Source organism: Xenopus tropicalis, chromosome 5 (assembly GCF_000004195.4).
Source record: "Xenopus tropicalis strain Nigerian chromosome 5, UCB_Xtro_10.0, whole genome shotgun sequence".
Classification (NCBI taxonomy): Eukaryota; Metazoa; Chordata; class Amphibia; order Anura; family Pipidae; genus Xenopus; species Xenopus tropicalis.
Genome location: NC_030681.2, coordinates 24,095,994 through 24,122,797, shown reverse-complemented (window position 1 = coordinate 24,122,797; position 26,804 = coordinate 24,095,994). Strand labels below are relative to the sequence as shown.

General features: G+C 41.2%; 1 protein-coding gene across 2 annotated transcripts in view; it reads right to left on the bottom strand.

The window, feature by feature from the left end:
* The window catches only part of sptbn1 (spectrin, beta, non-erythrocytic 1), a 119,539-nt gene that overhangs the window by 4,744 nt on the left and 87,991 nt on the right, over window positions 1–26,804 (bottom strand). For both annotated transcript variants that reach the window (NM_001375351.1, XM_031901509.1), the window contains 18 exons: window positions 26,640–26,777; window positions 25,781–26,537; window positions 24,925–25,127; window positions 24,481–24,571; window positions 21,000–21,146; window positions 20,496–20,759; window positions 17,151–17,375; window positions 16,663–16,752; window positions 14,214–14,492; window positions 13,749–13,879; window positions 11,873–12,077; window positions 11,203–11,577; window positions 10,132–10,376; window positions 8,821–8,959; window positions 8,392–8,476; window positions 7,315–7,511; window positions 5,854–5,963; window positions 5,702–5,768 (listed from right to left, as the gene is read on the bottom strand). In NM_001375351.1, coding sequence (NP_001362280.1) covers window positions 5,702–5,768; window positions 5,854–5,963; window positions 7,315–7,511; window positions 8,392–8,476; window positions 8,821–8,959; window positions 10,132–10,376; window positions 11,203–11,577; window positions 11,873–12,077; window positions 13,749–13,879; window positions 14,214–14,492; window positions 16,663–16,752; window positions 17,151–17,375; window positions 20,496–20,759; window positions 21,000–21,146; window positions 24,481–24,571; window positions 24,925–25,127; window positions 25,781–26,537; window positions 26,640–26,777 — 3,748 coding nt within the window. The remainder of the gene's footprint in view (window positions 1–5,701; window positions 5,769–5,853; window positions 5,964–7,314; window positions 7,512–8,391; window positions 8,477–8,820; window positions 8,960–10,131; window positions 10,377–11,202; window positions 11,578–11,872; window positions 12,078–13,748; window positions 13,880–14,213; window positions 14,493–16,662; window positions 16,753–17,150; window positions 17,376–20,495; window positions 20,760–20,999; window positions 21,147–24,480; window positions 24,572–24,924; window positions 25,128–25,780; window positions 26,538–26,639; window positions 26,778–26,804) is intronic.

Here is a 26,804-nt window from a genome sequence, read left to right as displayed (position 1 = left end):
GGGACGGGGAAGAGTAAGATACGATTTTATAAAAAGTCCATTTTTTAGACTCATTAAGTGGATTGGAATTATTGTTAAAGGAACTGGAGAGCCACCACAGTCACGCAACACCACACAGCTATTTACCCCCGAATAAAGACAGAACCAAACGCCTTGCCCTTTGACGGTTTTGTGGATCGTGTTGCTTGCTGCACGCTCTGACCGAGACTGTCTAGGGTGCCCAGTTTCCAGCAGGGGAATGGTCAAGCTGGAGACGTCTTCGAGAGCCATTCAAATCTCATATACTCTGAGGGCCTCAGCTTTTGGCTTTAAACACATTCTACTGTAATGTTACGTTCTCATTTAGTATCGCCGTCGCAGCACAGAGTGTGGGATTAGCGACTTACACAAGCTCAGTGCTATTTATTGTTCCTTAGTACATTGCAGTGACTACTTGCCTGTTTGGAGGCTGACAGACATTAAGCACGAGTCCTAGCAGATCAGAAAGGCTGCTTATTATTTCAGCTGCAGCGGGGGGAGCAATACATTGCTTTAGGGGACATATTGCCCTTCTTTAGAGTGCTCTACTGAGTATATCTGCAATTTACATTATTATCATGAATGTGTAAGTGGAGTGCCCCCTGGTGTTCTGGCCAGGCAAAGGCCGGCAAAGTGGCGAATGCTAACTTACTGAGGCACAAAGCATCTTCTGAAGATTCCCTGCTCAGCTCTCTCTCTTAGGGTGACCAGATCACATGAAAATTCAGGAACATGTCTAATAAACACAAGTTGGAGGGTAGCACTGATTGCATTTAAAATAAACTACAATCAGTTAGGCCCTGCTAGCTGGATTTTTTACACATGTCCCTGAATTTTCATGTAATCTGGTCACCATACTCTTTCATTGATTGACGGAATGGAGCAGGAGAAAAGCACTCTGAGCAATATGGGTGTTACATGGGAAAGTACAGTATATGTCCCCCTTACTGTTGCCTATGTCTGTCTGTCTGTCTTACAGTCTGTCTATTTAGATATCTGTCAGTTAAAACTTAAGTTATTATTGGAAACCTCTTCTGTACACACAGGTTATTCCTTTTCTGCATATTTGCATTTATTCAAAGACAGGAACTGCCCTATAATAATAGCAGTGACAGCATTTAGTCCCACTTTGGTTGCTGTGGCTCTGTCGGCTGTGGGTTCATTTCCCAACTATTAAGCAGGTATATTACTTCCCCTTGCTAAAGCTAAATATGAATATATACAGTGTTTTTTAGCACTAGGGTTGACACCTTTCTTCTTGAAAAATTCTGGCCCCTTTGATTTGGGTGGGCCCGTGAGACGTGTGGCGATGACAAAACAGGCGGGGATAAGACATAAGTAGGAGGGGCAATAAGCAGATTGGGACCAATGGAGCAAAGCTTCAGGGAGGGTACATGGGGACAGAAGAGTAGGAGCTGAGCTGGAGGCAGGGACTGGGGGCACAAACGCAGTTATACCAGCCCCAGGCAAATAAAACACTAGCCAGGTAGCAAACCCTAATTAGCTTACATATAATAAACTTGGTGCTATATATTTCTCACTACTCTAACCGAGCTAAATAACATTTGTAGCACAGTAATGCAGCTGTATAAATATTCCATTTACACCAAATTTATGCTACACAGCTTTCTAAATATGCCCTATTGAGAGGATGCTCTAGTAAAGGCCAAGCTGTGTGACTGCTAAAGCACATACTGTATACAGCCCTGCGGGGGTTTGTGAGTCTCGCTCGCGGGGCGGCTGGGTTTATTTTTAAAGAAAGTAACGTAGTTCCTTTGAATTAATCTAGCAGCTTCATGCCCTAGTGCTCCTATTTAGAGAATGGCAGAGCATGTATTCCCCTGCAATAAGCATGATCCTATGGGAAATGGTACTTGTACTGTTCTGAGGGGGCTGCTGGGAAAATACTGACTGTTTTTTCATAGGGATAGTGTGTGTTTGTATATATAATCAACAGCAAAATGTTACTTATTCCCTACAACTGAGGCAAAAGTTATGGTGTGAACAGATCTCATTACTCTATTATATATTATTCTGTTATTATATATGCAGGGCAAATATGATTTTATTCTGTACGTACAAGCAAAGATCTTGCTTGTAGTTATCAGAAACGCTGTCCCTTTAAGGGCTCTGGCACATGGGGAGATTAGTCGCCCGCGGCAAAACTCCCTGTTCGCGGGCGACTAATCTCCCCGAGTTGCCTACCCCTGCCATCCCACCGGCGAACATGTAAGTCGGCGGCGGGATGGCAGACGCGGCGGCACGATTTCGGGAAATCGCCGAAGAAATCGTGCCGCCGCGTGTGCCAACCTGCCGGCGCCTTACATGTTCGCCGGTGGGATGGCAGGGGTAGGCAACTCGGGGAGATTAGTCGCCCACGAACAGGGAGTTTTGCCGCGGGCAACTAATCTCCCTGTGTGCCAGAGCCCTAATAGGCTAGGAGCCATTATGAGACTTGTGCCATGGCTGTGTGTAATCATAACTAGGGATGCACCGAATCTACTTTTTTCGGATTTGGCCGAACCCCGAACCGAATCCTAATTAGAGTATAAATTTTCAACTCCGTGTTTACATGAATAGGATTTGGATTCAGTTCGGCCAGGAGCATGGATTTGGCCGGATCTGAATCCTGCCGAAAAAGGACGAATCCCGGATTCGATGCATCCCTAATCATTACATTATGGAAAAATATCAGTTATAGAAGGATGTATCACCTTATTTAAAACGGATTTATTTTCCATAAGGCTAATGCCACAAGGGGCTGATTAGTCCCTATACCTGCATTTGCCTTCATCCTTGCACTGGGCACTCCAGGTTTGGCCTGATTATGCATTTTAGCACCGAAATCCACCGGGTGTGCCTGCACCTAGGCTGACGCAATGATGATAAGCCAAACAACTGGGGTACATAAACAGGAGCTTCCCGACAAGGCACAAATGAGTGAATGAGACTGCAATACATTCAGTAACAAAAACCACAAATGTGCTACAGGGTTTAGAAACATACAAGCAAAATGAACTTTAATGGTAACATGCTTGGTGCGTGCAAACAGACACTATGCCAGACAAATGTGAACACACGGCACTAGTGCAAGGGGCTCTGACACACATGGCTTCATTGCTTGCTATGAGAGTTAGTGACACACACACACATATATATATATATATATATACTGATACGCTGCTGCCACACTGGCATTAACTGTGACATGCAGAGTGAGAGCCGGTGGCGCGACTGCATAAGGACACCATGTGCTAAAGAATGATGCTACATTTCATTGCTTCATTTGAGTCTCTCAACCATTTATTGATGTCAGGGCTCTGGTGCAGGACATTTTCCGGATATGCACTAAGCCTATTCATGCTGCTAAATACTGATCAGTAACATGTTTAGGCCTATACACTATAGACGCATTTATTATATGCTGATATCTATATGTATCAAAAATTGAAGCGTCTAATTTGTATCTTACAAATGGGATAGAGACTCAATGTGTGTGTTTTGCAAATTAAAGAAAATACAATTAAATGAGAAACTAAATGCTGCTTTCCTGACAAAAGAAAAAAAAAGACATGCATGGTGAAATGCACAGGAAAATGAATGATAAAAAGAAACATAAATGGAGAGCAGTGACCCGGACCATAAAGGAATAGGAATGTAGTGTTGCTGCACTGACAATAAAATGAAGGCCTTGCCTATCTATACCAATAGATTTACTTCAGAAAAGTGTTATAAAATCCCTTTTAAAAGATTGCTTTCCCTTTAACTAACCCTAAAATAAAAAGGTTTTCTGTATTACAAGAACAATTAGTAACTATCAAATATATTTGTAAGGACAATGGAACATTCTGTCTGCTTCCTCTAAAACATGGCTACCAATGCAGACAAGCCAAACTATGGGGCCCAGAAGAGTGATTGCAAGGCCCCCTGAGTGCAGGCCAGTTGGGCAGTGCTTGGAGGGAGCTGCTTGGGTACTGACAGTACTATAGCCAGTTGGCCAATATGCTATATTGTAACTGTGCCTGGAACCTCGGTATAAGTGTCTGTGTGAGACATCAGGGGCCACAGAATAGCAGCAATCCCACCCAGTGTGTGCCACTGAAGCTTAGGAACAGATCCCATCAACTTGTACTGATTGTTATGGCTACTGAGCAGCCTCCTATATCGGCCAATATTTATATGGAATCTGTTCTACAGTACAGCGCTGTGGAATATGTGGGTGCTTTAAAAATATACGTTTAATAATAAAAATAGGTACATGTGCCAGGTAAGAAGAGCAAGTCCTGCTTTCCCACACTTATAGTGACTTCAGTGCTTAAAAATACAGAATTAAGTGCAAATACCACAACAATATTTCCCTTATCTACCCATTTCCAGGACAAAGCCTCTATAGCTTCTTTTTACAGCCTTGCAAAATTAAAGGCAACTAAAGACAATTTTTTAAAACTTCCAAGGCCACTGATTATACAGCAAAAATGCTCCTCACATTCTGCTTTCCCCAAGGCAATACGTGTCTTGAAAAGCATTTGTAATGGGAGATTCTCTAGGCTACCCTACACAATACACAGGAGCCCACCTACTTGACCTATATGCACAAATCATGTTCTATAAATGGCCCCTCCTTATACTCATACACTGACTCTAAGCCTAACAATCTGTAATACATTATTATAAATACAGTGAACGTGTAACTAGTAACATCCTGTAGGCATTCTGCAGATCACCGCTGCCTTGGTTTAGGGCACTGATTGTCTAATATATTTTATGGCTTATAAATACAGATACAATAAATACTATATTAAATTAAAACATACCATTTTCTAAGCACTAATAGTTACTTTTTTCTAGCAAGAGAAGGGAAATGTGATGGAAAATGTCCAAGGCACATATAGAATGACCAAGTAGCTTAAACTGGTTTCTATGTATAAACATGTCCAAGGGGCTAAGGCAAGCTGAGAATCCTGGGAAAAGTGTAACCCATGAAAGGCTTTACTAGTGCTGCCCTTTATTCTGAATGCCCTTAATAGCTACTAAAGTACTTTATACATAACCTTGCTGGTGTTTTAGCTGGAAGCGCTCAGAGACATAATAAATCTACCTCTTGCCATAAAACATACACAATGTTTCCTACGTCCTAAACACAAAGGCACTAATAACAAGACAAGAATTTTTATAATCATGATAGTACCGTAGACGTGCAATTCATTAGCCAATCAAACACATCAATAATCATGGACACTCTATAGGCCCTCCAATCAAAACAAACCTTAGAAGATGATAGGATATAGCTTGTTTATACTATTTTTCATAACCTACATCAAAACTATAAGGTCTCTAATTAGCTTACAGGATTAGATAATGAACAAGTAAGGGAAAAAACCCCACCATCTGTACTAGAGTCTTCAGAGTGTCCATGGTTACCGTATCAACAATACAAAAAAAATCATTTCTGTCCATTTAGTGCAGTCCAATATACAGGAAAATGATATTAATTATAACTGATAGCAGATCTCAGCATGTTTTGAAAAGAAAAATAAAAATAAAACAAAAGGTAACAAAGACTACTCTCTGGTGCTACTAAATCTGCAGGATTATGTTACAGTTCAGACCACTGCCGGTCATTGGCTGTTCTTCGGCTATTAAAGTTTTTGTAGTGTTGGTAGGTTTGTGATCGGTAACTAACCCGTGGCGACTCTTGGTCAGACGGCAAGCCATTCTGAGATATTTGTTCTCCCTCTTTTGTTCCATCCCTGGTGAGAGAGGAGCGGTTGTTAGAATTGGGAGGACTGAGAGCAGAAATGTGTATGGCAGCAAGCGGCTGGTCACGGCACTTACCATTGTTGTGGGGACCCATCCTCTGAAAGCTTTGGACTCAGTTCGGGAGTAGGTGGCTTCCTTTTCCTCTCCTCTTCCTCTTGCAACCGTCGAACTTCCAACAGTTCCAACTAAGAGACAGCAGATTATGGGGGATTATGCACAAATTCAAGTAGGCCCTTGGGTTAAGTGAAGCTCCATGGCTTTCTCTGTACTACAGGGTGAAATCCCTTCTTTAAAGGCTGACTTTGGAAAGAAGTTGGCACAGCATTTGCTAAGCTACAGTATAATACAGTTAGCTACATGCTACAAAACCCTGGGCCCCAAAAGCCTCTCTGTGCCATTAACCTAAAGGATTTTGTATTATTGACATTAAAGGGGTGGTTCACCTTTAAGTAAACTTGTAGTATTTAGTATTTTTATTATTTATAGAGTGTCCAATTCTTAGCAATTTTGCATATGGTCTTCATTACTGACCCAGAGGCAAAAACTATTGCTCTATGAGCTTACAATTCTATTGTTAATATTAATTTATTACTTACATACCTTTCAAGCCCTTGTCTATTCATATTCTCTCATTAAAACCAATGCATGGTTGCTAGGGTAAATAAGACCCTGGCAACCAGATAACTACTGAAAAAAACTGGAGAGTGCTGAACAAAAGGCTAAATAACCACAAAATATAAAAAATAAAATGAAGGCCATTTGCAGATTGTCTCAGAGTATTACTGCCTACATCATACTAAAAGTTGATTTAAAGGTGAGTTATAGCTTTACAGCCTCCTAAAGGTGAGATACCATTTGTTCCCTTTGAAACAGGGGAAAAATATATCAAAATTATATTACTGTGTTATGTAGTATACAGTAATTTGACATGTTTCCATAGATATCCCTGAGTATACTGTATAATATCTGTACCCTTCCACCAAGTGGTGTCTGTATGGGGAGGAGGGAGGCAACAGAAAAAATGTCTACAAATGCTCAGGACAAGAGATTTCATGTAAGGAATCAGCCTGTAGACTGGGATAGTGCCTAAAACTCAGCCCACCAATGAGGCACTGCCTGACAGAGGTAACACCAATGAGAGGCTTGCTAGCCTAACAATAGAGCATGAATCAGTTCACTGTAGGTGATGGCCCACTCTCTAGCACTTCAGTGTTCCCCCAGAAACATGATCCAAACATGGCTTTAAGGTTTTAAAGTCAAATTAGTGACTATGGCCTCAAAATGCTGCTGCATTGGACATGCTCCTGTATGGTTTTCTCATGGGCTTTGTTGGGTTAATATTCTAGTGGCTATAGAAAAATGTGAATTAGGACATGTCAGTGACGGGATTAATGCAGAGTGAGGAATCAGTTTCTCTAACTAAATATAAAACCCCTTTTCTGTTTGTTCCACCATTACGGCAGTCTCCGGGTCATCAGCAGTAAAGCTGCAGCGAGTGGAATTAGTAGACAAGAAAGAAAAGCACAGTGTCAATACCGTAGTGAGCCTTTCCAGAGCAGAAAACCTTTCATCCCAAGTAGCTGCCGATTTCTCAAATGCTTCGTGCCTCTTAATTAGTTTTTCCACTTCGTCTACGCTCTGGCCTATTTCCCGACTCGACAGGTATGGCTCTTGTCCAAACAGCCAGGCTTCTGCAACGCTTGCATCTCTGGAAAACTGGTGCACCTCCAGAACTGGCAGGAGAGAGTGGGGGGCAAGGGGTGACTTATTGGGGAGAGCAACTGTAATTTAACATAGTCTTTGTGCATTGGGTTTATGTATTTACTTGATGTAAAAATCTTCATAAATAACCTGTTGTTTGTATTGATAAACAATTCACTGATATTTTCTCATAGTGTTGCCACAGTTTTTGGCTTTGGTGTGCATGCAGGGGGCAGGACTGATGATATTGGGGTGGGTGGAAAACGGGTGGGGCAGGTGAAGTTTGGGGGGTGGGTCTATGGTGTGTCAATCAGTGATTGGTTGGTCGCCGCACCATTAAACTCCAGATTTTCAGTCCAGTCCTAATTTGGAAATCCTGACAGGCAGCCCTATCTAAACCAGGCTGCCTGGGTGAAACCCGGATAGGTGGCAACACTATTTTCACGCAAAGTAAGTTTTACTCACTCAACTCACACAACTGAGCGCATAAGTAGGTTTAGTGTTTGATGGTCATTAGCAGAATCAGTGATTTCCATATGCCACATTTAGTATCCATAGTGAGTTTCCATACAGCTGCTTTTGAGCGAAGGACTCTGACCCCCAAAATGCCTCTAGCAATAGCACATTCCTTAAAATAACCCAAAGCTACTGTTTAGGTAAAGAAAGTGTCTGTAGCATATTGGTAAATCACACTGCCCTCAATGTGGGGTACAGGGTAGTCAGTACTACCCCATTAAAGCAAGGAACTCATGTTCATTACTATACTTATTTCTATTCCAAATAGTGAGATTGTTGCAGATTCCATTTCTGAATTCTCATTACCCTAGGGCTGATGTGGAACAAACAAATGTTTGGCAGACAGTGCTTATATGGCTAACATGGTCTCAGCAATAGCCTCACACATCCACTTACTTAGTCGCAGCCATTCCCATCGATCTTCCCACTTGTCAATCATTTCTTTTCTCTTCTCAGTCAGCTGCAGCAGTTTCTCCTTAATCTGGAATAGGGTGAGAAAAGGTTACCCAGACACCCATAAGGAACTCAACTGTAAATGGCTCCATTTTAATTAAAATCTATACTTATAGCAATGAAATACTCAGAAATACAAGAATGTATAGATGAGAGACAGACAGAGAAAGTCAGGTAACATTAGAGTTATTTATTATGGCTTCAGTAGTATCAATGCTTTATGGGGTTATTGTATTCCTGGATCAGCTTCTCACAATATAAGAAACATATGAAGGGATGAGCCACGCCTGGCTTCTGACTAAGGGCTTTTGGCTTTGGGACAGTATGCATAGATCTGCATTGCAGCTGAGTGCTACATTACATTTCTCTTACCTCTTCAGATGCATAGTGCTTTCTTGCCAAGAGAGACTTCCCAAGCTCAATACATGTAGTAAAGCTGTCATTGCGGGCATCGATCTCTGCCTTGATGCCCTGGTGATTGTTCATCAGTAATTCTACTGAGGAAACATCCCTGCACAAAGAATATTCACAACGAGTTTATCAATATGGAGTGTACATTGGTATATTCCTATGTAGGATATTCCCTCAGGCATATGGAGAAGCCCATTCCCATTATATTAATGCTACAGTATTTGGTGGCATTCCCTAAGACTTTGCTCCTCTTTACCTGCATTCAAACTATTTTCTTACAGGGGTTGTTCACCTTTGGGTTAACTTTTAGTCTGATTTAGAGAGTATTATTCTGAGACAATCTGCAATTAGTCTTAAATTTTTATTATTTGCGCTTTTTGGATAATTTTGCTTTTTGTTCAGCAACTCTCCAGTTTGAAATTTCAGTAGTTATTTGGTTGCTAGGTTTGGTTACTAGGGTTCAACTTCCCTTAGCAACCAGGAAGTGGATTGAATGAGAAACAGATATATTTATATCTAATAAATGATGAAGACCATCTGAAAATTTATATCTAATAAATGACGAAGACCATCTAAAAATTTGCTTAGAACTGGCCATTCTATGACATACTAAAAGTTAATCTGAAGGTGAACCACCCCTTTAAACCTCCCCTGCACTGTTCTATTCCACACCTCATGTATCATTATGGTTCCCACCCTATATACTAAGCTCTCACAGCCAGGGTCCTCTGGCCTCATGCCTTGATTTGTACCCACATTTGTTTTGTTTCTGCCATACTGTTTGTGGCAGGCTCAGGTAATTGGTTAAACACCCTTTAATGAGGGAAAAAGAAAAAGATAAATTTATTAAACACTGAATTTTAAAAACAGTAACCTGCCTAAGCCAACCAAGACTTTGCGTTTTTCTATACTGTGTCTGTGCACTGGAAATATGCTCTGTGGGCAATTCAAATTCTAAACTCACACATGTTTTTGTTAATTCTGGAATGCAAAACAAAATGTCTTTAATAGATAGCATGACTATGCTGGCTCTACAGGGAGTTTAGCTAGCAATCCTACAAACAATCCTTAAGGTTTTCACTGCAGCCTTTATTAATGTATATGGAAGGACAGATTATATTAATGAACAGATTCCATAATGTGTATATATGTATAGTGAAATTATATGAAATCACATTACTGGAATGCAAGCAGCAGTTTATAGTAAGGATTAGTTAGAATGGGTTTCTGTATAATTAACCCACTGGAGATAATTGGGCAAGCTGACCATACCTTGGCTTCTCTTGGGCCTCGATCTGACGGATCACATCTTCCATCCACAACATGAGATCACGCACCATGCTGAAGAAGCGGAACTTGTCCCCTGTGTCGACCAGTCGCAGCCTTCGCCCATCGCATGCATCCAGTAATGCTTTCCATGCCTCCAGCACCTCACTCTCTCGCTTCTGGATATCATCGGCTTTGTCTCCGGCATAAGCAGCCTGCAGTCGGGCAGCATCTTCCTGAAGTTGCCTAACCTGTGGGTTTAAAAAGAACCTTTTAGCTAAACTTGGACCGATTACCTTAAGGGGTAATTTACCTTTAAATTAACTTTCAGTATGTTGTAGACCAGTGATCCCCAACCAGTGACTCGGGGGCAACATATTGCTCACCAATCCCTTGGGTGTTGCTCTCAGTGCCCCCAAACCTGATGGTAGTTATATTGGAATTCCTGACTTGGGGGCAAGTTCTGGTTGAATAAAAACAAGATTTACTACCAAATAAAGCCCCCTGTAAGCTGATAGTGTGCATAGAGGCTGCCTAAAAGCCAATCGTAGCCCTTATTTGGCTCCTCCATGAACTTTTATGGTGCTTGTGTTGCTCTATAAGTCTTTCTACATTGGACTGTGCTATTCTGGAATTGTGTCTTTAGAATTATTTAGCTTTATATTCAGCAACTCAACTCTCCTTTAGCAGCTATATGGTTGCTAGGGTCCAAAGTACCCTGGAATATGAATAGGAGAGGGTCTGAATTGAAAGATAAGTTATAAAAAGTAACAATGAAGACCAATTGAAAAGTTGCTAAGAAGGGGCCATTCTATGACATACTAAAATTGAATTAAAAGGTTAACACCCCTCAAACCCACTGTTTACTTGACAAGGTGGCACTAAGAGTTAGACTACATTTTTAGCACTTCTACAGTGAACTTTTAAGGTGGCTGGTGTGAGACCCTTTAATGGATAATTACTCCAGGAAACAAGCATGTGCAAAATTGTCCACACTGATTATAAAATCTGCCCTATTTATTTGTTTCTGATATCAGGAATTTCAGCCCCTAGCAGAGCACTTATTTTATAGCTCACCTGTGTCCCCAGTGCCTGAATATCATGTTCAAACGTTGTATGCATCCTCTGTAGCGTCTCTACTGTGTTCTGATCTCTGCCCAGCTCCTCTGGGAGCTTCTTGTGTTTATCTTGTATGCGGCCAAAGATCTCCTTAGCATCGTGGTAGAATTTGTGCAGTTCAAAAGAGGCTGCCAGTATCTGTGTTCTTGTGTCAATGAGCTCCAGAAGGTCAGCCCATGCCTCGTTGAGGCCATCTTTCCATTCTGCAATTGTGGCTGCATCAGAATGTCCAGAGTTAATGAGATCATCTGCCATGTGGTTGACGGAGTCTACTCTTTCCTGTCCAATATGGCCGGTGTCCCGGGCAAACTCTCTAAATCGCTCTTGTAACATCTGTAAAGTAATAAGAGAATCTGCATCAGTTTACTATGGACAGAAGACAGAAAAAATATCCATTCTCTAGGTGTATAACCAATCGGATATAACATTTTTCTACTAACTTCCTCAATGCCATACATAAAAGATTGATTAGTTATGAAACATTTAGTGAAGCGAAACCCCATACATTCAATATATAACTATGTAACTGTACCAAGCGGAACACAACCTGCGGGGCTATGAGCGGCACAACAAGCTACAAAGAACGGCTCTCATATTAACCTGAGCAGAATACGGCAAGTGTGCTTACCGTTACATGTTCATAGTCTTGGCCAAGCTCGTGAGATCCCGCTACCACCTCTCTCTCAGCGATCCACTGCTCCAAGTCATCAACTTCCCGATTGAGCTGGAACAGCCGTTGCCTCTCATCCAGTTTGCCTCTCCTCTCTTCCGACAGATCTTTTAGGCCGGCATAAAGTTTATCAACCTGAGACTGACGCATGCTGATGCGCTCGCTGAAGTCGGGGCGGTTAGGGAGAAATATAAAATAACAGAATATATTGAGCGTAACATTCACTTGTATTCACTGGAAAAAAGCTAAAAAAAACAATAAAAAGGTAATGCTGAGTATTTTAAAGTGGAAGTTCACCTTCAGGTTTACTTTTAGTCTATTATAGAAAGGCCTATTCTTATTTGCTTTTCTCTGCTGACCCCAGCAGTTAAAAAAATACTGCGCTGTCAAGCTTTAACTTGTTATTGTTACTTTTTATTACTTATCTTTTAATTTAGGCCCTCCTCTATTCATATTTCTGTATCTCTTTTAAACCACGGCCTGGTTGCTAGGTTAAATTGGACCTAGCAACCAGATAGCTGCTAAAATTCCAAACTGGAGAGCTGCTGAACAAAAAGCTGAATAATTACAAAAACTGCAAATAAAAAATGATGACCAATTGCAAATGGCCGCAAAATGTAGATCATACTAAAAGTTAATTTAAAAGGTGAACAACCCCTTTAACAACAGAGGGAGAGCAGCAAGCTTTAGCATGCATTATAATGCATGAAACTGTACAGTCTTCAAAAAGAAAATAAGGGCATATATGTAATTAAGATTTGTTACAAAACCAGTAGTACTTGATCAAGGAAGCAACTGGATTGCCATTTTTGGCTGAGGAATATATGTTCTGCCCTGCGAGACTGAACACAGTATGTCTGGATTAGTTCAATTGGACAATCAGTCTGTATTCAACATAATATACTAAAGGGCTTATTTACCAACACAAGTGCAATTTTCTTTTAAAACCCAGTATAAAACCCTAATCAAAGGCATCTGCAAAAAAGGATGTGCTTTAATGTGGCCATGATTCTCCAACGCAGTTGTGATTATTGCCTCTATATAAATCATGCACACGTAACATCTCTGGTTTTCCTTACTCATGATGATACTAACATACTAGGGACCAGCAAGGTATAGTCACAAGTCCTAAGGGAATGGCTCTATGCAGAAGTTAAAGGGAGTGTATGTAGGTGTAAATATAATATGGTATGGGCATGCAATTCTGCAAATGATTCTCTGCTTGTGTTTGTAAATAAGCCCCATGTTTCTATTAAAACACAGAGCAATAGTTAAAAAAAAGGCCCTGTGCCAGAGATATATATATATATATATATATATATATATATATATATATATATATATATATATATATATATATATATATATATATATATATATATATATATATATATATACAGGTATCGGACCCCTTATCCGGAAACCCATTATCCAGAAAGCTCCGAATTACGGAAAGCCCGTCTCCCATAGACTCCATTTTAATCAAATAATTCAGAATTTTAAAACTGATTTCCTTTTTCTCTGTAGTAAAAAAAACAGTACCTTGTAATTGATCCCAATTAAGATATAATTACCCCTTATTGGATTATTGGATGCAAAACAATCCTGTTGGGTTTAATTAATATTTTATTGATTTTTTAGTAGACTTAAGGTATGGAGATCCAAATTACAGAAAGACCCCTTATCCGGAATACCCTTGGTCCCGAGCATTCTGGATAATAGGTCCTATACCTGTATATATATATATATATATATATATATATATATATATATATATATATATATATATATATATATATATATATATATGCACCCCACACCCGCTATCACATACCTCTCTGGGTGACCTTCTGCCACCAATGCCCTGCTGGTTTTGGAAAGCTGGTGCACAGTCTCGGCATAATCCTCCACCGCTTGCTCCAAAATCTGGTGCTTTTTCAACATAGACACAGCGCTCTGCTCATCCTGGAAAGAAAAATCAGCATAATACAGTAAATATGCGATTGTATTGCTCTCTTTATTCCAGATCACATTTTTATTAATTCACAGGCCCCAGTTCAAAATAGAGACGAAGCTTCAGGACACCATTGGGTGAAAAAAAAAAAAAAAAAATCTTTCCTCTTGGTATATTTGTACCCATAAGGAGGAGTTACCATACAGCTTCAATATACATATAAGGGGCAGTTTTTAGGGTTGCCACCTATCAGATATGTTACCAGTCTGGCTGATAATAATAATGATGCTAGATGTCAATGTTATTAATACAGAAGAAAGATGAAAATAGAGGAAGGCCTGTTACCTTGGCCTTCTCCTCCGACATCATATACAGCTCTTGCTCACTCATCCACGCTTCTGCCTCTGCCCCATCGAAGTAGTACTGCTGTGCCCTGTGCGACTCCTCCAGCCTCCTGTGCCGCTTTTCTGTCTCTTCGATCAAGAGACTCCACAGTGCCTGCAGGTCTGCCAACCTTTGTGTGATTGCCTCTGCGTTAAGGCTGCTATCGTCCAGGATCATCTTGCTCCTCTCAAATATGTCGTCATTACGATGCTGGTGGCCCTGGATCTCCTTCTGAAGAGTCTGTATATAAGAAGGAACCCCCCAGAACAAAAATTGTTACAATATTTCTCTAACCCAAACAGAGGTTTGTTATCCTGTAATATATAGCCAATATACAATAAATAGTATTACATTGATAAAATCACATACTCAGCTTGCCATAGCATCTAGGGTGCAATCATTGTGTCCTGCTCCAGGTCTGTACTGGGATTCAAAATAGGCCCTAGTATATCAAGTACACAGAGACCCACACAGCCCCCACCAGCCCAATAAATAGTGACTGTCTATGGCATCTTACAGCAGCCCCTCTGGCATTTGCCAGAATTCACAGATTGCCAGTCCAGGTCTGCCTGGTTCATTTCTGTTTATAGGCATGGAGCTGTGGGGACTGAAGCTCTTTTATTTAGCAATTTTAGTTTATTTAAAACTGACAGTCCCAGTGTGTGAATCCACTATATAATCTTACTAAACAATTTCATCAGGTGGGAATGAAAGTCCCACCACTAAGGAAGGAAAACTTTTCGGCAACATCATGTGTAAGGGTCTTTGGGCAACCTTAAGGGCACACAATGCAATACAGCAATTTCACCAACTGGGTCAGCATCATTACTATTATAGTTTCCCAATCAGTATTTTCCAGAGTTTTCTGCAAGTGAGTGAGAAATCACACAAGCGACAAAATGTGCCACTGCCCAAAGGCTAATGCCACACGGGTACTGATCTCAGCCTGCAGAAACGCACAGGCCAAAAACAAGCCCCAACTCCGACATTAGCTTCTCTGCCTGCACCCGGAACCATCGCGTCGGCCTGGGTGCAGGCACACGCGGCGTGTATTGGCGCTCAAACACAAGAGTTTGTGTTTCCTTTTGTGATTGTACAGTTCAGCCACAAGCAGAATCTGCCCTTTGATCCCATCATACTGCCCTGCCTGTTTTATAGGGCACGACAACCTTTCACTATACTTTGAACTATCATTATTTACCTCGCCCGGGGGGGGTCGTCTCCGCTGAATTATTACTGAATCATTTTTCATTCAGAAATTTAAATAATGTTTTTTTAACATTTAAAAATAAACACTTCAAACAGCAAAGAGAAAATCCTTTTGAAGGAAAACAAAGCCAGGGAGCCACGAGGATATCTCAGTGAGAGGAAACCTTCTTCCCCCGCCCCGCCCGCACTGAGGGAAAAAACAATCCCTTCCCATCCACAATGAACTCGGCAGCGCTGTTTACATTTGGGTGTGACTCCCCCTGCAGTAAGGAAGGAACTTACGCCAAATACATTCCTTCATCAGGCACCAGCCAGTTCAGAAAATACAATGGCTGCAAGGTCAGAATTTATTTTTTAAAAATCAAACCAAATGTGTGCAAATGTTTTACCTGCAAAGGTTCACACTGATTTCAATATAAAGTTATTTCCAGACGTTTTGTTGCACATGCTGGAGAGAATTAGCGCCAAGAAGAAAACTTCCTATGTGCTATCACCCCAATGCCACACTGGAGGGCCAAAATAGTAGCTTCAGAGCATCCCTAGTACTTCTCTTTCAGCTTTACTTTTAGTATCATGCACACAGTGACATTTTGAGACAATCTGCCATTGGACTTCATTTTTAGTGTTTTTGCAGTTTTGAAGTGGTCTGAACAAAAGACTAGAAAATGAATAGGAGAAGGTCTGAATAGAAGGATAAACAATATGTAGCAGTAACAATAAAACTGTAGCCTCACAGGGCATTAGGTTTTTTAGCTGCTAGGGGTCAGTGATTCTGAAAGTTGAAAAGAGGCAGAAAAGGTGCCAAAATATAAAGAAGAATGAAGATTAGTGGAAAAGTTGCCCAGAGCAGGCCACTCTGTAACATAACATAAAGGAGAACTACCCCTTTAAAATAACTAGTCTGCTTTGCCTGTTCATATGAAGCAAATTCAGACTATTCTTGTTAAACATTTTAAAATGTGTCATCATCATTTATTTATATAGAGCCAGCAAGTTACTCAGCGCTTTATATTCATTGTAAAGAACAGGGGGTCTTACAAAAATTGAACAAACAAGGGTTACAGAGTAAAAACTGGATGAGAGGGCCCTGCTAACAAGGGCTGACGTGTCAAAATCATTCCCTATAAATGGAGAGTAAAACTCATTAACATCACCAGAGGAGAGAATGGATTATGTGTCCAACCAAACAGTGAGCACTGACCTGGTTTTTCTTCATCAGCAGCTGTACGGTCTGGAGATTGTGCCCGTGGTCTGTGGATGTGGCAAGTGGCATCCTCTCTTCAACCCAAAGCTGCACAGGGTATGGAAAGAAGGGTTATTATACACGCTAGGGATATGGGCAAAAATATAGCTCTGCAATGGTTCTAGAATGTTACCCTGCCTTATATATATATATATATATATATATATATATATATATATATATATATATATATATATATATATATATATATATATACACACAATGGGCAAATATACACTCACATATTGTAAGTGGGATGGAAATGGTCTAATTAGGTCATTTTAATCAAGGTTTCCTAAACTCAATGATTTACATAATAATTAATAAGTATAATTAAGTATCAAACCACCACCCTATGCAAAGCTTATTACACAGTACACGCCATATTGTTTTTATCGGATTGAGAGCTAAGAAAGAACTCGCGTCATGCCATTTAGCGCACTCACAATTTCGTCTTCCACATCCCGGTTAAACTGGTGAATCTCCTTGGAAGCCAGCAGGTACTTTTTCCTTTCATTCAAGGGTGCGAGCAGTTCTATAAACCTCACTTCCACAACCTGCCGTTGGCCATCCACTTCATCCGTACTCTTCCCCTCCTGGCTCAGCGCCTGTGCTTGGCTCCGCAGCTCCTCTACCTCCTTCTTGCGCACATCCATCTGGTTCTCCAGCATCTGAGTGGGAGACACGTGGGCAAGTGAGATACATATGAGTGGCGCATATTGATAATACCATTCCATCTCATGGATTATTAATTACATTTCACTGAGTACTGTATAACGAGCAACAAATAATAGATATACTCTAGAGCTGCACAAAGAAATACCAGGTAATATGAAAGAAACCCCAGACTAAAAAGCCCAGCTTGAAGGTCTGTTAGGACCTAGATGTTGTTGGAACTAAGGCTGAATAATTGATTTACTGATGTTTTCTTATAATCTTTTTTAAACTTAAAAAGCCCAACAATCACTCTTCTCGGTAGAAAGTAAGAACGAATGAAAAGCACTATTTGCCATTTGCCATGTGAGCCACAGTGCTGAAGGTGGTGTTGCTTTACCCTAAGGATAACAAAGATTTAATACAAGACTGCACTGAATGAGCCTGAAGCTTGCCTGTAAAGGCAATACATAAAGGCATGATTTCATTCTAACAGTCTTGTAATATTATCATTACAATCTATGTTATCTGATTTCTGTCTCTGGGAGTGGGGACTGGGGCAGATGCCACTGTATTGAGTGCCCCAGACAAAGCCATTCTGTGTTTCCCACCTGTTTAGAGGAGTCTCTGACTGCAGGCTGATGTGCCCGGTGTGAGTAAAAGTGTAACCATTGTACATAAGCTTTCAAAGCCACACAGATCCTTTGTCCCCTGAGCACACTGGGCTCTATTAGGCCTTTTAGCCAATTCTCTGCTGCACAAATCTGGCTCACTGGAGACTGAACTAAATATAACGCTGCTCAGAGAGACAGAGAGAATAATGTCTATGAAAGGATTATTTTCAGAATTCCGAGTACAGTAACCTCTCAGTATCTTTTCATGTGCCCTTCACACTGACATTTCAGAGATCAAATTCCGCAGGCCGATCTGGGGCCGTCAGACAATAAATGTGCAAACAGCAGCTTTTTAGATGTTAAAGGGGGAGTCGGAGATGTGTGGGAGTAACGTGTTGTTTACCAGCTTCCCTTTGTTCTGTGTTTCTGCCATTCCTGGCTCTCTTACTGCGCTGATATTTCAGGTCATTTTACACCCCCAGAATAAACACTTTGAAACAAAAATAATAAGAAAAAGGAAAATTCCAGTGGGACCGGACAGTCTCTAATATGGCTGGAGACATACGACTATTCCTTTTGTATCATACTGAAACAAATACAAAATATATATCCAATTTGCAATTGCCTATATAATGATTATATAGTGATTAGATATATCGGCATACATTCACACCCAAAAGTAACCAAGTAATACTGGGAAAAAATGTTTACTATCAGTCACAGGCATCGGCACAGGGACAACACAGCACAATGAGCTAATTATTTATTTTTAAAAACATTTAAAATAAAAAAAATTTAAGTAGAAGGGGGAAGAAAAGAAGAGGGGGAGGAAAGTTAAACCTGGGAGTTCTATGTTGATGCTGATGGATAGATCACAGTTAAGGCACGTTACATATATTACATATTTTACATGGATATCACATTGTATTCATCAGAAAGGATCAGGCCTTCTATATAAATCTAGAACTGCCAGATTTTGTCAGACTTATCAAGACAGCCCCTGGCTAAGTAGGGGAGTTTAATCACTGGGAGCATCACATTCACTAGTTTTTGCCACATCTTCTGTGCGGGAGTTTTGGGGCCCATCCATATGAAAATGTTAAATTTAGTTGCATAGTGAAGCAGAGTTCTGGTAAGGAGGCTCAGAAATGTGTGTGTGAATATGTGTTTAAAGGGGTAGCTCCACCAAAAATGGTTTCTTGTGTAAATTCAATGCTAAGCAAGTTTCCAATATTCATTAAAAATGTATAGTGTTTTAAAGGACAAGGAACGCCAGGGGTTCAGATCTGTAAGACAGCCCCAGTGAAAACTACTGCAAATTTATTCCATGGGTTGGTGCTCCTTTTAGGAAATAAAAATGTACTCCCCAGGGAAAAAAAAGTGCGGCACTAAAATCTTACCCTTCCCAGAAGTCCATCGGGCAGACAGACTCCTGCAGCTGAACTTTTACTCTGTTTTGTGTTTCAAATGTAAGTGTGCCGACCACTGGGACTGGTAAAATGGTGGCACAACATGGGGGGGTCCAACATATTGGTACTTCCCAGTGAAACAGGCTTCCTTGTCCTTTACAGTTATATGGAAATGTAATTGCTGTATTTGTTTTTTTTTTAAGGTCACAATTATAAAAAAAAAATGATGGATTGCCATGATAAAGTCACAGCCATTAACAGATCTCGGCCAATGCTGCAATGTACAGGATGATAAAAAGGGTGTCCCTAGTTTATGCCACCACAACATAATGCAGCGGGTGCAAGGTGCCAACAGGCCACCGATAAAGAATTTATCTAGATCAATGATCCTTAACCTATGGATCCGCCCCATAATAGGGTCCTGATACTGCATATGGTGGGTCTCCATGACCCCTCTAAAGTTAAATGTTCTGCTACAATAGTCATCATAATTAAAGTTATTAACGCCAAAACAATTCTTTTGCATCATAAGGGCCAAGTTCCACACTTGAGGTTTCCTTAAAAAATCCCCAAAAAAGCACTGAGATCTAGATAAATCAGTTGCAAGTAACAACGGACGCCTTCCTCCCTTTTCTGTGCCGTTCTTTCTACATTTCCTCTTTATTTTCTCCTTATTCCTATCAGTTCTCCTAAAACAGAAAATAACGACTCTCATAAAACAGTATGACTGACACAGAGAAGTGCTTCAGATATTCCCGTCAGTGCCGTCGCACAGCTAATTCTTTGAATGAGAATAATAGATGGAAAAATACTTGGATCATTAAATATAAAAACCTAAAAGAGAATAATGGAGCTGCTGTGTCCTGCTCTGTAGGGTTCCTGTCCCAGAACATCATGCAGAAACGAGGCAGCTTCATATTAGCAGAGGTAATTATGTTGGGCATGAGAGAGGTCACTGGCACATCTCACTGCAGCACTGGGTGCCCTCCTCGCTCTCTGCCAGCAAATAGCATTTTTAGAGGACTGACACTGCCTGAGGACAAAAGCGTGAGCCTAAAAACAAATGTTCATTATATTAATTGATTAGAAAGCATATACACAATCCGTTCTCTACCTGTTGTTTCTTCAAGAGAATGTTCACGCTGGTCAGATCTTTTCCATAATCATCCGACTGAATCTGACTCTCCAGGCCGTGCAGCCACTTATCCAGGTCGGCACAGCTCTGGGTAAAAAGCTCAGCTTTGTTGGCATCAAAAAGCCGCTGCGCTTTGGTCTGGGTGGTGGATTCAAGCTCTTCCCACATTGCATGCAGAGCGCTCATCTTCTCTTTTACAATAGCTTCTGTTTCTGGTTTCTCTGCAATGAGCTGATTTCCCTCCTAAGGAAGAAGAATACGGTTATTTTTTTAGAAAGGGTAAATAATGCAAATCATACAAAACTATTTTTTTCAGCAATCTGTCTCAATAAAGCCATGTTTCCAAGAGATAATTGCCCAACGTGTGACTGCACCAGCCAGACAAACTGCATGAATGCCAATCGACTCACAACTGTCTCATGTGACACTGCTGAGAAATAAATGTACCTAAAACTGATGTGACTGCTATTACATATTGCTTACCTTTTCTATTTTGTCCAGCCACTCCTTATTTGATGCCAATTCAGCCATGAAAGCCTGGTGTTTCAGCCACTTACTGTGCAGGTTCCTGGCCTCATCGTAGGACATGTCACGAGCCGTGAGCATCTTCTCATTAATCCACAGGGACAGCTAGGAAATATGAACCAATAAACTAAAATTAGCCACAAAATACACAGCTTATCGATGATAATGCAACTGGTATAAATTCGCAGGCAGAGACATCTGGAAGCCATTAGTAGAGTGTCTGCGCATAATGCAAATCATATGGAAAGCCTCCGAGAAAGTTTTCTTTGCAGAAGATGTAGAATACCGTAAAACCCACATCAGAGAATTTATTTCGACCAATAAAAAAGAGCATTTCTCACAACGGCATACTGACAAGGAGATGCAACTTGCCACTTCCACTGTTTGCGCTCAATCATGCTCCGTTTTCCAACATCTGGAAAGTGCAAGGGACTGATGAAAGTGGTGACCAAGAGAAAACCACCAGGCGAGGTGCGGTCAGCCCATCAGTAGTACAAATACAGAGAAACAGAGGGAAATTACTTGGAAGCCAAGCTGCACCCCAAGTTTAACACTTTCATAACCCTGGGGACCTCAGGCAAGCTGAATAAAGGTTTTCCTAGACATGGTGCTGACCAGGAAGTTCTTAAGTTATAATTCTCTCCAGTTGCTCTTTCCTTTTAGAGATTTGAGAGCAGAGTGCTGCTTCCCCAGCATGTCAGGCTTTGGCACGTTCTGGGTACAGGGATGTCAATGAACAGATCCCATACCTGTATTTTATATTGCATTACAAATGCACAGATGAGCAGGGGAAATCTCAAATGCTTGAGGGTTGATAAAGAATAAATTGTGTGTGTGCAGATTCACCCACAGGCCCCCCTGACCCGGATGGCTTCTGCTCTTAAGCTAGCCTAAAGCTGGCCATACACGGGCAGATCCGCTCGCTTGGCGATGTCGCCAAGCGAGCGGATCTTCACCCGATATCCCCACCTACGGGTGGGCGATATCGGGTAGCAAGTGCCTTAAAAAAAAATAATCCGATCATTTGGCCCTGGGGCCAAACGATCGGATTACATTTGCGGCCATGGGGCAGTCGGTTCGGGGACCGCATCAACGAGCCAATGCAGTCCCCGATCCGACTGCATTTTCTAACCTGGCCGATCGACATCTGGCCAATATCGGTCGGCCAGCCCGCTCATTTCTGCCCCTACACGGTCAGATAAGCTGTCGAGTCGGTCCAAGGGACCGATATCGGCAGCTTCTATCGGCCCGTGTATGGGGGCCTTTAGTTATGTCTACTATAGCCTCAAAGACAGAACCGCCTATCTGGCAAAGAGCAGATCCTTGCGAGCAGATATTTCTTTGTAGGGCTGGGCGATATACCGTTTAATACCGAATACCGGTGTTTTTTTTTTTTTAAACTATATTCATTTTTCAGATACCGCAATACCGGGGTGTCAGGGTACTGACCCGTGCGGCCCGGTCTTGCGCACCTCCTTGCGTGCGCACGCGCATCCAGGTGCGCGTGCGTCAAAGCGCACGTACATATCAAAGCGTGCACGTCCGCGACACGCTGACAGCGCCGGTTCTGCGCATGCGTGGGGGGTATTTAAAGCTATCAAACGCCTCCTCCTGTGCTATGTTGTCTGCGGCCTTGCCTGGGAAACTAAACCTGCCTGATTTACCTTACGACTATCTGTTGCCGATCCTTCGCTTGCCTGACTCTGATTTTCAATACTGCAGTAATTATTCTCTAATTTATGCATGGAAAAAAAAAATACCGTCAAATACCATGACACCGATATAATTTTGAAAAATACCGTGATATAAATTTTTGGTCATACCGCCCAGCTCTATTTCTTTGCGCATACACTGGTAAAGCCTATGCTCACACGTTTCTCATGACGCATGCAACTATGTCACAAAGTCTATAAAAACCCTGTGCTCCCTTTGTTCTGTACTTCTGACTATTGGCTTTGGTTCAGAACCCAAAAACGTGTCAAATAAACTTTACCTATTTACTTCAAATGACTTTCGGTATCTGAAATTTCCATAACAGGGTGTTCACCTTTGACTTGACACAACAGAATGTTCTACTCTTAGCAACTTTTAAAATGGTCTTAATTTTTTTGTAATTTAATTATCTACCTTCCTCTTCGGTCTCATTCCACCTTAAACTGGTATCTAATCACTAGGGTTTTTTGCCCCTTTTTTAAGTAAAGGCTATTGTTCTATAACAGGGATCCCCAACCTTATTGACCCACGAGCCACATTCAAATATAAAAAGAGTTGGGGAGCAACACAAGCATAGAACATGTTCCTGAGGTGCCAAATAAGAGCTATGATTGGCTATTTAGTAGCCCCTATATGGGCTGGCAGCCTACAGGAGGTTCTGTTTGGCAGTACATCTGTTTTATATGCAACCAAAACTTGCCCCCAAGCCAGGCATTGCAAAATAAGCACCTACTTTGAGGCCACTGAGAGCAACATCCAAGGGGTTGGGGAGCAACATGTTCTATAAGGTTAAAATATCAAATCTGTCCATGTGTGACAGGCTCTTCAATAAAGCCTGCTCCATCTGTAAGGCTAATGGCACACAGGGAGCGACAAATCGTGGGTGACAAATCTCTCCCTTCCGAGGAAAGTTCAGGTGAGTTTTGGAAAACAAAGCGCATGTATGTTCTCCCACAGGTGATTCACTTTAATGCCAGTGGGAAACCATTTTGGGGAGACTGGTCACCCACGGCAGCACAGATTTAACCGTTGGCAACAAATCTCTCCATGTGTCATAAGCCTAAGTAGTAATGGCCCACAATGCATTGCTAGTATTCTTCTGACTTCAACGGAATACAGCTTTGTCAAGCCCGGAAAACAATGTGTGCTGTAAACGGCAAGAAAATAGTGGTAGGTATCTGGACTGACTTGGAGGTAGACTTTCATGACTGCCTGCTTTAAGGGGAACTTAAGTCAGAAACAAATAGCACTTATTTTGCTATTATAGAGCACTGTGCAATATACTTTTATTATTTTTTCTGTAGCAATTCTACAATACAAAAGCAGGTTAATGCTGTTGCTCTGAGCCTCTTGCTATAGGGGTGGCGGCACCCTGCAAGCCATGCTTAACTGTTTACCTTGAGTTATATATTGCACACATTGCAAAAAAAAATGCACACACAGCACTTGATCAGTATGCAAGTGAGCGGGAGAGGATGGAGAGGGAATATAATATTGTACTATAAAATTAAAAAAGACAGACTAAAATATGTGCAAATAGAGAGCCTTGTGCTCTAGGCAATGCTGCGGGCTAAATCACATGTTGGATCTCTTATCATGACGCACTGCCCTCATCTAGTTGTGGTATATGTACAATCTGATTCCTATCTATAGCAAATCAGACTAGAATTATATTTATCTAACAGCTGGTTTGGCATTATCACCCACCAGAAAGTATGGCACTTACCTCTTGACAGTCCTGAAGGAACTTCTGCATCTCCCTGTTGTCTTTCAGGCGCATTAATAGATCATTTGCTCCTGCACGATTTTTCTTGTGTCTATGAACAATTTACGAACAGCTTTGTATAATTTCAGGGGTTTTGCACATATTGGCACAAGCAGTGTTTAACCCTATTCTAAAAAACACTGTGGCAAAATAAAACTGTGAGTGGGACTTAAAGTTTCATTATTGACACCAAACAAGTTAGGGAGGGAATGACTCCATTCAGCAGCAAGTGGGGAGTGTGTATAAATGGGGGTCTGTATGCATTAAATACTCTAGACATTTTTTTTTTTTTTTTTTTTAAATCAAGCTTGAAAACCTGGCTAAACCTTGCCATGACTTCTTACATGCTTATACATTTCTCTGGTTATAGGAAACTTAAGAGGTAACCCCTTGTGCAAAGTGTACCTGCTATCTATTGAATCCACCTTTTCTTCAATCTTATCAGAATTAATGTTTTCATCATTGACCAGCCTTCTTCCAGTGTCCACCACTGCATTGATCTTCTCCTCGCTAGCATCCATAGTAGTCATGAAGTCTTCCTGCGTCTTTATAGCCGCCTCTGCAGCTTCCAAGTTATTGGGCAGTTCTGTATGTGCCAAGACATATTCCTGCAACGGCAGTAAATAAAATGGATCAGAAATGCAACAAGAGATCTTAGTGCTTAGGGCTGAAAGCAAGCACCTGCATGTAAATTTACATCTTATCAATCTGTTGCACTGCTTGGTGCTTAACAAAACAGATTGGGGACTGAGGGGTATCCCTGTGACAAGACAGCAAGAATTGTTCATGGAAACTTTAATTTTAATTTGCAGTGAGCTTTATGATATAATTCAGTGGTTTCCAAACTGTGAGACTAATAACCCTAGGGTGCAGCAGGGAAAGGCAGTCTGAAGTCTTCTAGGGGACGTATTTGCAACGAATGCTTTTTCTGTCCTCAATACCTATAGAAGTTCATTTTGAAGGTCAATTAAAATAAGATTATGGGTAAACATTTTTTTATATGTTGTAGATATTCTTTGGAGTGCGGTTGAAAGGCTAATATAACTTAATATAATGTTCTATTATGTCTGTAATCTGGTTATGGGCTATGGGGGGGAGGGGATGTTCGGCCTCAAACCAGGGGGCTTAATATGAATAATTCCGAATACCACTGCTCAACATGTGAAATGTGTCCACCACTTTGAAAGTACACAAAGCTCAATATTTTCTTAAATACAATGATTATTTTGATCTACCCTAAGGAGACATATAGCCTGCTTACCTGGTTATTGAGAAAAGCTTCAGCTTGCTTTGTATCTCTTAGGAAAAGCTGATAAGCGTGAGACTGAGATAGGAGGCTCTGTCTGTTCTCCCACATCTTGTGAAGCTCATTCCATCCAGTGTCAAGAGCCTGAAGGCGCTGCCGCAAGAACATGTATTGTGCATCCGTTTGCCCCTGTGTCACCATTTCGCCCATGTCCCTCATCTTCTGGTAGTCTTCCTCATAGTTGTTGATTTCATTCTTGATGTTTTCATGCTGAGTGAGAAGCTTTTCAGCCTCTGCTAGCGTGTTTGGCATGTCCTCGGATGCGATAGCGGTTTGGGTCCTGGACAGCCAAGACTGAAAGTCATCTAAGTCACGCAAGAACTGCTGCAGCTTGCTGGCCTCACCAAGAGACTCTTCCCGATTCTTTAATGTTGTTTTCATTTCTTCCCACACATTGTTAATTTCAGCAAGTCTGTCCATGATAGCCTGAGCTTGGTCAGGATGCTCAGCTTCCAGTTTTTCTGCCTCTTTCTGTAGATCAGTCAGTTTAGCTTCAATGGCGGCCAGATCACGTTCCATACCAGTTAGTTTCCTCTGCAGAGCCATAACTCCGGCCAGGTCATTGCCGAGCTCTTGTGTGGACTCAATTACTTTGGTCTTTTCTCTAATCCAGGACTTTGTCTCATTGCACTCGAGATGATAGTTCTGGATGCTGAGTGCTGAACTGAGTGCATCCTTTGTTTTGTCAACCAGCTCTCTAAACTGACTCCACCTAGCAAAAGTAAAAGTTTATGATGTGAGGAACATGTAAGTGAGAAAGAAGTAAAATATATTCTAAAATACAGAAATAGTTTATAGCCTTTGACACGCTCACCTGGTGTTCAGTTTATCCTGCTGTGCTTTGATTTCCTTTTCACTTGGGTGACCACTGTGGATAAGCTGGCGAGCAATTTGGTTGACCACAGCCACTCGAGAAGCTTGGTTGTTCATTTCTGGCTCCAGGCTTTCAAATCTGAAGTTAAAACCAAAATGGAAAACA